An 11,467-nucleotide genomic window follows, 5' to 3' on the forward strand; every position below is an offset into this window, starting at 1 on the left:
AGCCAAAGACAGAAAACTCTACAAGGGGTTGCTAAAACGGCGGTCCTCAAAACAGTTTGTTATGGACGTGGGGCTCATGTATAACAAAGTTAATGAACCCTGTCTGATTGTAGCCTATGTAGCCTATGTCTTTCAACATGACATAGGCCTAATGATTAATGTGTATTTTACATAACAGAACCTGAATATAATAGCATAATAGGCCTATATTACTGTTACACCAAAAACACCAATGACATAGCTATGAAGTATACTTCGTCATACCTACCGCCACTCCAATAGTGGAAGACAGTGACTGGTAGTAAAACCACTACAGACTCCCTCGACACCAATTCTGACTGACCTCCAGGCATTGACCTGAAAATTACCTGACTACGTCAGACTCATTCTGAACAAGTTGTAATCTGCCAGAATACTTGGTTTCCTTCCCTTGACATGTGCACTTGCGTAATCATAAACGCACATGCACAACGGAACATCCAATTAGGATTTATGCTCGGATCACTTAACTTGTGTGTAATCAAGTCTCCGTATAAATGCACCTGCACTGTGATAGTCTCAGAGGTCCGTTAAAAGCGCAGAGAGCATCATGAAGAACAAGGAACACACCAGGCAGGTCCGAGATACTGTTGTGAAGAAGTTTAAAGCCGGATTTGGATACAAAAAGATTTCCCAAGCTTTAAACATCCCAAGGAGCACTGTGCAAGCGTTAATATTGAAATGGAAGGAGTATCAGATCACTGCAAATCTACCAAGACCTGGCCGTCCCTCTAAACTTTCAGCTCATACAAGGAGAAGACTGATCAGAGATGCAGCCAAGAGGCCCATGATTACTCTGGATGAACTGCAGAGATCTACAGCTGAGGTGGGAGACTCTGTCCATAGGACAACAATCAGTTGTATATTGCACAAATCTGGCCTTTATGGAAGAGTGGCAAGAAGAAAGCCATTTCTTAAAGATATCCATAAAAAGTGTCGTTTAAAGTTTGCCACAAGCCACCAAACATGTGGAAGAAGGTGCTCTGGTCAGATGAAACCAAAATTGAACTTTTTGGCAACAATGCAAAACGTTATGTTTGGTGTAAAAGCAACACAGCTCATCACCCTGAATACACGATCCCCACTGTCAAACATGGTGGTGGCAGCATCATGGTTTGGGCCTGCTTGTCTTCAGCAGGGACAGGGAAGATGGTTAAAATTGATGGGAAGATGGATGGAGCCAAATACAGGACCATTCTGGAAGAAAACCTGATGGAGTCTGCAAAAGACCTGAGACTGGGACGGAGATTTGTCTTCCAACAATACAATGATCCAAAACATAAAGCAAAATCTACAATGGAATGGTTCAAAAATAAACATATCCAGGTGTTAGAATGGCCAAGTCAAAGTCCAGACCTGAATCCAATCGAGAATCTGTGGAAAGAACTAAAAACTGCTGTTCACAAATGCTCTCCATCCAACTTCACTGAGCTCGAGCTGTTTTGCAAGGAGGAATGGGAAAACATTTCAGTCTCTCGATGTGCAAAACTGATAGAGACATACCCCAAGCGACTTACAGCTGTAATCGCAGCAAAAGGTGGCGCTACAAAGTATTAACTTAAGGGGGCTGAATAATTTTGCACGCCCAATTTTTCAGTTTTTGATTTGTTAAAAAAGTTTGAAATATCCAATAAATGTCGTTCCACTTCATGATTGTGTCCCACTTGTTGTTGATTCTTCACAAAAAATACAGTTTTATATCCTTATGTTTGAAGCCTGAAATGTGTCAAAAGGTCGCAAAGTTCAAGGGGGCCGAATACTTTCGCAAGGCACTGTATGTTTTACCATTATGATAACATTCTGCCACCAGTAGCCGTAGTAACACAAATGATGGTAACACCAATGAGAAATTGTAGGTAAAAGGAGGATTTTCTGAAATGCTGGACAGTAGCAGTAGAAACACAAATGATGGTAACACGAATGAGAAATTGTAGGTAAAAGGAGGATATTCTGAAATGCTGGACAGTAGCCGTAGTAACACAAATGATGGTAACACGAATGAGAAACTGTAGGGAAAAGGAGGATTTTCTGAAATGCTGGACAGTAGCCGTAGTAACACAAATGATGGTAACACCAATGAGACATTTTAGGTAAAACAATTTCTGAAATGCTGGACACAAATGCTGAAATCTAAGGTCATCAATCATGAAAAAGGTGTTTACTGAAGTGATATGATTAATAATTTTACTCACAGTATTATTTCCCTTCAATTAATTTGACAAACACCAAATGACAGTTTGGATGTAGGCACACCGAATTATCAATGGAATCCACAATTAATGAAATACGAAAAGGGTTTGATTAGCTAATAATTGTCTTGAATCTAGACCCCTCCACCGATAACATTTTGCCACTGGAGAGAATGCTCAAGGTCCTTGAATATATTTGGAATCAGTGATTTTTAAAGCAGTAACAACAATTAAATAAAACTGAGGTAAAAACCGGTATTTTAATAGCTTTCCATGTTTTTATTGATCCTTAATATATTATAAATACATTTTTTCACTTTCTAGCATTCAAAATAGTAGATATCTCAAAATAGTATATATCTCTAAATCCCAGAAACACACCTCTACAAATTACCAGTGAATCAAGACGATTTGCTAGTGCCCAGTCGTTTCTAGTTCATAAAAAAATATGTTTTGCTGTATAAAGGACACATGTGTTTTCATATTAAATAACGGTTAAATGGGAAATGTATTATTTTTCATGTTTTTGTTTTTTGTGTGTTTTTCTTTACATGTCAAGGGACAGCATTTACTGCCACAATTCAATAATGACTCAACAGATTCACACAGTCAGTGATCATGAGACAGACAGGGACAGAAACGTTTGAAGTTATGTAACTATTGACACGTCGGGGAAGGGATGAGGTTCTATGGATGACTGCTAAACAAATACCCTGGAAAACAACCACACACACACACACACACACACACACACACACACACACACACACACACACACACACACACACACACACACACACACACACACACACACACACACACCACCACACCACACCACACCACACACATGTGGCAGAAGAATCAGAATTAGTTGTGTAACATAGATCATTAAGATGTCTTATCTGCATAATATTCTTATATGATATACTTATTAGAATGTAACCCTTCAGACTCTGGTGTTGACAGTTGTACTTCCTCCCTCAGTTGGGGCTCAGTCACCTGGGGCCCAGAGAGGGGAGAGGTCAGGCTTGTCTTTCACATGTCCCTGTTGCCATGCAGAATATCAGAAAGAGAAGAGGACAGGAGGGATTCTCTTCATATGTGAATGTGTCTTTACCTATTCTAAACCATGTGAATGTGTCTTTACCTATTCTAAACCATGTGAATGTGTCTTTACCTATTCTAAACCATGTGAATGTGTTTTTACCTATTCATAAACCATGTGAATGTGTCTTTACCTATTCTAAACCATGTGAATGTGTCTTTACCTATTCTAAACCATGTGAATGTGTCTTTACCTATTCTGAACCATGTGAATGTGTCTTTACCTATTCTAAACCATGTGAATGTGTTTTTACCTATTCATAAACCATGTGAATGTGTCTTTACCTATTCTAAACCATGTGAATGTGTCTTTCCCTATTCTAAACCATGTGAATGTGTCTTTACCTATTCTAAACCATGTGAATGTGTCTTTACCTATTCATAAACCATGTGAATGTGTCTTTACCTATTCTAAACCATGTGAATGTGTCTTTACCTATTCTAAACCATGTGAATGTGTTTTTACCTATTCATAAACCATGTGAATGTGTCTTTACCTATTCTAAACCATGTGAATGTGTCTTTACCTATTCTAAACCATGTGAATGTGTTTTTACCTATTCATAAACCATGTGAATGTGTCTTTACCTATTCTAAACCATGTGAATGTGTCTTTCCCTATTCTAAACCATGTGAATGTGTCTTTACCTATTCTAAACCATGTGAATGTGTCTTTACCTATTCTAAACCATGTGAAGGGATGGCGTGATTAATGGGGAACCAATTACTTGTCTCTACAATGTCTGTGTGCTTGGGGGAGATAAGGTCTGAGAAAAGATGTGTGTGGTAGTGTCTGGAACCATTGTATGTCATCTCTGATGTTGCACCTATCCTGGTGTAGTGTATGACCTAGAGGCTCACTCCCTCAGTCAGCTTGTCCAGGCGTGTGGGCAAGAAGGGGTTTTACTTGAGATGGGAGTATCTGGAGTTGACAATCGATCTATGCCATAGAATGAGTTGGTGTTTCTGTGCTATGAAGTACCAGGAACGAGATCGGAGCCACGTCTAAGGGGCCAAACTGAACAATTAGAACAGTGTTCATAGCAAATGCTATCTGGCTGCGGGATACTCCTTTCTCATATATCAAGTCTCACCTTGTGAGCCATTCCACACATCTGTTGATTGTCATGTAGACTGAGGGGTAGATCTTTGCTATAAAATATTTTTGTAGCCTTTGTGTCGGGTCTCTCAACGAATCATCCAAGGGTGGTTCGGCGACCAGCCATCGCTATTGCAGAGCTCTCACTAATAAAGATTCAGTTCAAGTATAACTATCACTTGTGTGATAAGCTTGTCTCTCCTCATTTGATAATACATAAATTAACCACCACACACACAAATGTAAACACACATGGGGTGGTGGGCTACGGACCACTGCTAACCAAATACACCTCACCTTACCCTCCCCATGTTTGGCTAATAGAAGGTTGTGTTCATAAGGCACCAAACGGAAGAAAACAGATTACAACAAGGAGTGAGGGACTATCTGATCTTATCCAATAACAAACCCACATTTTTGTTTTCCGTTGAAAAGTTGCTACATTTTTTCTGCTGTGTGCCCTAATGAACATGACCCAGGTTTGCATGTTTGCCAGACAGAGAGAGAGAGAGAGAGAGAGAGAGAGAGAGAGAAAAGAGAGTAAGAAGAATCCATCACACACACTGAGACGGAGGAGAGCAGCGAGGGATTCAGCAAAGGACAAGATAGCCCTGTCAATACAGGTATGTTAATCTTATGTTTGGATATGCTGTGTTATTGCTCAAAACCTTGGCTAATACTATAATAAATAATTATGATAATATATCAGTAAAGAAAATGGGTTATTGTCACATTATTGAAAGGTTATTTTTGTGGTGGTATGTGTGGTAATGTCTAATGCTTTAAAGGACAAGAATAGTACATCCACATCCTATACATGGCACGTGTTGGATGTCCAGAAATAGATCATATTAAAAGATAATTAAAAGGGGGAAATGTTTAACGTTATTAATTCATATTGACTGATGAATATGTTGCTACATCCCAGATCCATGGAGTGGAGTAGGAGAGCTATCCCTGTCTCTGGTGAGAACTAAATCCCTACAAGGGTTCGGGTCAATTCTATTTCAGTTCCTGTCAAATCAGAACATAAACCACATTCCAATTAACCTCTGAGAGATTCTTATGACATTGCCAGGAATAAGAATGAGTTGCATTTCCAAAAAGACAAGTCCTGTAGCTTTCAAATGAACCAATCAGAATTGAAAAGACCATTCAAATTTCAGTGCACTTCCTGAATTGACTGAAATGGAAATTGAGTTGACCCCAACCCTTCCATCTAAAAGTCAGAGATCTTTAATGATCAGCATTACCCTATAGCATGTTACACAATTTGTCATATAATGTTAAAGTGTATTCACAATATTATTCTCTATGACAAATTCATAATATTATTCATTCATAATATTGTTGTTTTACAGGGATCTTCCTACTCTTTTGGAGGGTCACCATGCAGATAGGTAAATGCATTTTTAATAAAGCAGACAGACGGACAAACAGACAAAAACAAACAAACCAAATCAACTAATCAATGAATTAACTATCAGTATTGGCCACTGTGACAGAACCTAGGCCTAATAATACACTTTGTTCAGTTAATGTCCCAATTAACGGTTACTAATTACATTTGATAATGTTGGTGCAGGCAGGTGTGTGTGCAGGGGGTATTTCTATATATTTGAGGTGTATTCACTAGGAACCAAACGGAACAAAATGGCCGACACAGGGAGGGACTAATCTGAACTAACCTGTAAAATGTTGTCAGTTGAAAAATATATGGTTATGATATGCACTAATGAATAAACCTGTGTATTATATCTGTCACTGTCACTCAAACAGACAATGTGGCATTGAGAGGAGTGGCTGCTCAGTCTTCCCTTTTTCATTGGGAAAATAGTCCAAGTAAAGTCATCGATGGAAACCGCAACACTAACTATAACTATGGTGGATCCTGCAGCAGCACTGCATTTAACACCAACCCTTGGTGGAGAGTGGACCTGCTGGATGTGTACAGAGTGACAGCTGTCAGCATCACCAACAGAGGAGACTGCTGTCCTGAGAGACTTGATGGTGCTGAGATCCATATTGGTAACTCACTGGAGAACAACGGCATCAACAACCCCAGGTGACACATACTGTAGACATTTGTACATATGTATTTATTCTCTTGTAGGTGTTCAGATATGGTCTTCATTCTTCTGGGGCTGTTCTGTGTCTGTATTACAACGGCATCAACAACTCCAGGTGACAAATGGACATCAGTACATTTTTATGTCCAGTCTTGAAGGAGATTGGATACATTGATCTTGATCCATGCTTCTGTAGCTATTCAGCGGTTATATATTTAACAGAATGACTGTATGGTACATTGTAGAGAGTCCTCATTCCCCCTCTTTCTCTCCCTCTCCCCTCCTCTCCCCCTCTCCCTTTCAGATGTGTTGTCATCCACCACATCCCAGCAGGAGAGACCTACACCTTCCAGTGTAATGAGATGGAGGGTCACTATGTTGTTGTGGTCATCCCTGGACAGAACAAGATTCTCACTCTGTGTGAGGTGGAAATATTTGCCACAGTCAAACCTCCAGGTACTTCTTTACCAGTACATGTATTTATTCCGTCAGTGATGGTATGCCGAATAATAACTTTCATGACCAGAATTTATTTCCTGTCGAACACATTTAGTGGAGATGATAATTGTTTTCCAATGCACGTTTTTTTGTATTGAATGTTTGTTTTTTGTGGGAGACAATGCAAATTAGTAGAAATCTGTGTAAAATAAACCGTAAAACTCATAATCTGGCAGTGTGACATTTTTTTTTCTTCAACAATGTGCGTTATATAAATAACTCTGTTTATGCATCGCTCAGCTTACTAAACTCTAGTAAAACAATCACCTTTTGAGTTTTGTGGTATTTACGGTATTTTGCACAGATTTGAACTATTTTGCACCATGAAAAATAGCGCCAAATATATTTCAGCCCCAAAGTCAAAGAGAACGGTGGTGAGGATGAAGATCCAATCAGATGCTGATCTGACGGACCAGGCAGTCGGTGACCAGCTCCTACAGCAGGTGAGAGAGATGGAGAGGGAAGGGGGAGGGAGAGAGAAAGGGAGGAATAGAATGTATCCGTGTATTTGAACATTTGTCTAACCGCTTGATCTTTAATCTAGCTGAATGTAGAGCTCGTGAAGCAGGGGGTGTCTGACTTTCAACTGCGCTGGAGGACTCAGCCAGATGGACAGATTTTCCACCGTGAGGAAGAAGAGAAGGAGGGTGGACCCACACAGACAGGTAACAACAAGGAGCATATTACAGACTGTTGTCCTTATTGCAACAGACAGGCATTGAAGACATTGTCGTTTTATCAGAGTTGGGATCTATTCCATTTCAGAAAATAAATTGATATTTTAATTCCAATTCCAATTTTCCTCATTGTGTTTCAATTATGAAAATGTGGAAGTGGAATTTCAGTTTACTTCCTGAATTGACTGAATTGAAATGTAATCAACCCAAACTCTGGGTCTTATTATCTTATTGCCAAGTTGTTATTGTAAGAAGAGAACGTGTTAGCGAGTCATAACTAAATTAGTACATGAAAGAGTTTCTGTATGTCATTTCTCTTCCAGGTGTCTGTGGACCTGAAGGGGGCTAGCCTGGTGAGAGACTCTAAGGAGACACAATAGTTTTAGGATTGGACTGCCTTGACGACATAATCTATCTACCATAAAACTTAAATTAAATCCAAAATTTCAAATAGCTGCCTGTCCCTTCTAATAGCCAATCCAGCAAATAAACGCCTGTTTCAAAGAAACACGGGGTCTAAATGAATTGTTTACAAGGTTACCATGAATTACTGAAAGATATGAAATGGCAAGAACAAAAGCATCAACAACTTTGGGAGTACAGACCCCCAGAAATTGGCACCCCCAGTAAGAACGGACAAAAACACAGTAAAAGATGTGAATAATGTTTCTGTCAAGGATTGTTTTTTTATAGAGGCAAGCTGAGACAAAAGAAATGTGACACAGTGTGTAAACGATAACACATTAGTGTAGGAAATTGATTAAAAGGCTGGAATTTAACAACTAACTATGCAAATGTGTAAACCTGTGTGCATTAAGGAAATAGATTCCTGGCTCAAATAGAAGCATTTATCTAATATGCGGCTGTTGTGTTCAGTGATTTAAGCAAATAAATGCCGGGGCGATAAATTGAAGTTGTCCTGTATTTAAATTAATGTATAAACAACATTATTCCTTTCAACATGTATAAGTTAATATGCAGTTTGGTTCATTTTTATTTCAAATAATGAACATGGTTTAGTCAAGTTTATTATTGCAAGCCTGCATTCTATTGACTTACCAATGAGTTAGCCAGCCAGCTTTGATAAACAACCAAAATAAAGACTGATTTTCAGGTACATTATGCTTTTGGTTGAGACCTTTGCCTATTTCAAGCTTATCTTTCTACAATATATAGTTATTTTAGAATATTTAGGCATGTTTGTGGCTAACGCATTGATTCTGCTTGGCAGTATACCCAATCTAGTCTTTTCTAAATAGAAGCTTAGCTTTAGGTGTTTTAATTTAATTGTGCAGAAACCATACAAATGTGTGACAGAAATGCTCTACACATTTATGTACTCCCCTGTTAAAACATTGAGACAGAGTTGGGAAATAATATAAGTTAATGTATGAAAATGTTATAGAACATAAATAAATGCAATAACCTGAGAAATATCACAGTCTATTGTCTGCTCTTGGAATGTACCTGCCGTTGCCTGGGCGCCCATCTGCGGCCTGCTAGCCATTAGCTGTCTTATCGGCTGCTATCTGAATAGATAATCGGACAATTTATTTATTTATTTTTATTGTTATTGTTATTTTTTTCTTCTTCTGGGCCTCTAGCTATATCTATTGTTTTATTTTTGTTGTTGTTGTGTGATTTGCATTGGTCCCCTCTACCACACGGAACCCCACTAATCTACTGACGGAGCGCAAGAGGTGGCTAATAACAGACGTCCATCCTATGCTAGCTTGCTATCGATGGCCTGGCTGGCTGTCTGGATCGCCGTGACCCCCAACCAACCTCTCCACTCTGGACCCTTTTGATCACTCGACTAAGCATGCCTCTCCTTAATGTCAATATGCCTTGTCCATTGCTGTTCTGGTTAGTGTTTATTGGCTTATTTCACTGTAGAGCCTCTAATCCTGCTCACAATACCATATCCAAACTATTAGTTCCACCACCCACACATGCAATGACATCTCCTGGTTTCAATGATGTTTCTAGAGACAATATCTCTCTCTTCATCACTCAATATCTAGGTTTACCTCCACTGTATTCACATCCTACCATACCTTTGTCTGTACATTATACCTTGATGCTATTTTATCGCCCCCAGAAACCTTCTTTTACTCTCTGTTCCAGACGTTCTAGACGACCAATTCTTATTGCTTTCAGCCGCACCCTTATTCTACTCCTCCTCTGTTCCTCTGGCGATGTAGAGGTGAATCCAGGCCCTACAGTGCCTTGCTCCACTCCTATTCCCCAGGCGCTCTCTTTTGACGACTTCTGTAACCGTAATAGCCTTGGTTTCATGCATGTTAACATTAGAAGCCTCCTCCCTAAGTTTGTTCTATTCACTGCTTTAGCACACTCTGCCAACCCGGATGTAATAGCTGTGTCTGAATCCTGGCTTAGGAAGACTACCAAAAATTCTGAAATTTTATTTCCAAACTACAACCTTTTCAGACAAGATAGAACTGCCAAAGGGGGCGGTGTTGCAATCTACTGCAAAGATAGCCTGCAGAGTTCTGTCCTACTATCCAGGTCTGTACCCAAACAATTTGAACTTCTACTTTTAAAAATCCACCTCTCTAAAAACAAGTCTCTCACCGTTGCAGTCTGCTATAGACCACCCTCTGCCCCCAGTTGTGCTCTGGACACCATATGTGAACTGATTGCCCCCATCTATCTTCAGAGCTCGTGCTGCTAGGCGACCTAAACTGGAACATGCTTAACACCCCAGCCATCCTACAATCTAAACTTGATGCCCTCAATCTCACACAAATTATCAATGAACCTACCAGGTACCTCCCCAAAGCCTTAAACACGGGCACCCTCATAGATATCATCCTAACCAACTTGCCCTCTAAATACACCTCTGCTGTCTTCAACCAAGATCTCAGCGATCACTGCCTCATTGCCTGCATCCGTAAAGGGTCAGCGGTCAAACGACCCCCACTCATCACTGTAAAACGCTCCCTGAAACACTTCAGCGAGCAGGCCTTTCTAATCGACCTGGCCGGGGTATCCTGGAAGGATATTGATCTCATCCCGTCAGTAGAGGATGCCTGGATATTTAAAAAAATGCCTTCCGAACCATCTTAAATAAACATGCCCCATTCAAGAAATTTAGAACCAGGAACAGATATAGCCCTTGGTTCTCCCCAGACCTGACTGCCCTTAACCAACACAAAAACATCCTATGGCGTTCTGCATTAACATCGAACAGCCCCCGTGATATGCAGCTGTTCAGGGAAGCTAGAAACCATTATACACAGGCAGTTAGAAAAGCCAAGGCTAGCTTTTTCAAGCAGACATTTGCTTCCTGCAACACTAACTCAAAAAAGTTCTGGGACACTGTAAAGTCCATGGAGAATAAGAACACCTCCTCCCAGCTGCCCACTGCACTGAAGATAGGAAACACTGTCACCACTGATAAATCCACCATAATTGAGAATTTCAATAAGCATTTTTCTACGGCTGGCCATGCTTTCCACCTGGCTACTCCTACCCCAGTCAACAGCACTGCACCCCCCACAGCAACTCGCCCAAGCCTTCCCCATTTCTCCTTCTCCCAAATCCGTTCAGCTGATGTTCTGAAAGAGCTGAAAAATCTGGACCCCTACAAATCAGCCGGGCTAGACAATCTGGACCCTTTCTTTCTAAAATTATCTGCCAAAATTGTTGCCACCCCTATTACTAGCCTGTTCAACCTCTCTTTCGTGTCGTCTGAGATCCCCAAAGATTGGAAAGCAGCTGCGGTCATCCCCCTCTTCAAAGGGGGGGACACTCTTGACCCAAACTGCT

The 11,467-nt window shown here is 40.2% G+C and overlaps 1 protein-coding gene across 1 annotated transcript; it reads left to right on the top strand.

The window, feature by feature from the left end:
- The first annotated feature begins 1,557 nt into the window (after nt 1-1,557).
- LOC135510385 (fucolectin-like) lies at nt 1,558-9,058 on the top strand. The gene is made up of 8 exons (XM_064931260.1): nt 1,558-5,054; nt 5,360-5,397; nt 5,793-5,831; nt 6,211-6,496; nt 6,805-6,956; nt 7,350-7,441; nt 7,543-7,663; nt 7,999-9,058. The coding sequence occupies exons 2-8, from the start codon at nt 5,364-5,366 to the stop codon at nt 8,022-8,024; spliced, it is 750 nt and encodes a 249-aa protein (XP_064787332.1). The 5' UTR covers nt 1,558-5,054; nt 5,360-5,363; the 3' UTR covers nt 8,025-9,058.
- Nucleotides 9,059-11,467: the final 2,409 nt, after the last annotated feature.

Source organism: Oncorhynchus masou, chromosome 23 (genome assembly GCF_036934945.1).
Source record: "Oncorhynchus masou masou isolate Uvic2021 chromosome 23, UVic_Omas_1.1, whole genome shotgun sequence".
NCBI classification, from domain to species: Eukaryota; Metazoa; Chordata; class Actinopteri; order Salmoniformes; family Salmonidae; genus Oncorhynchus; species Oncorhynchus masou.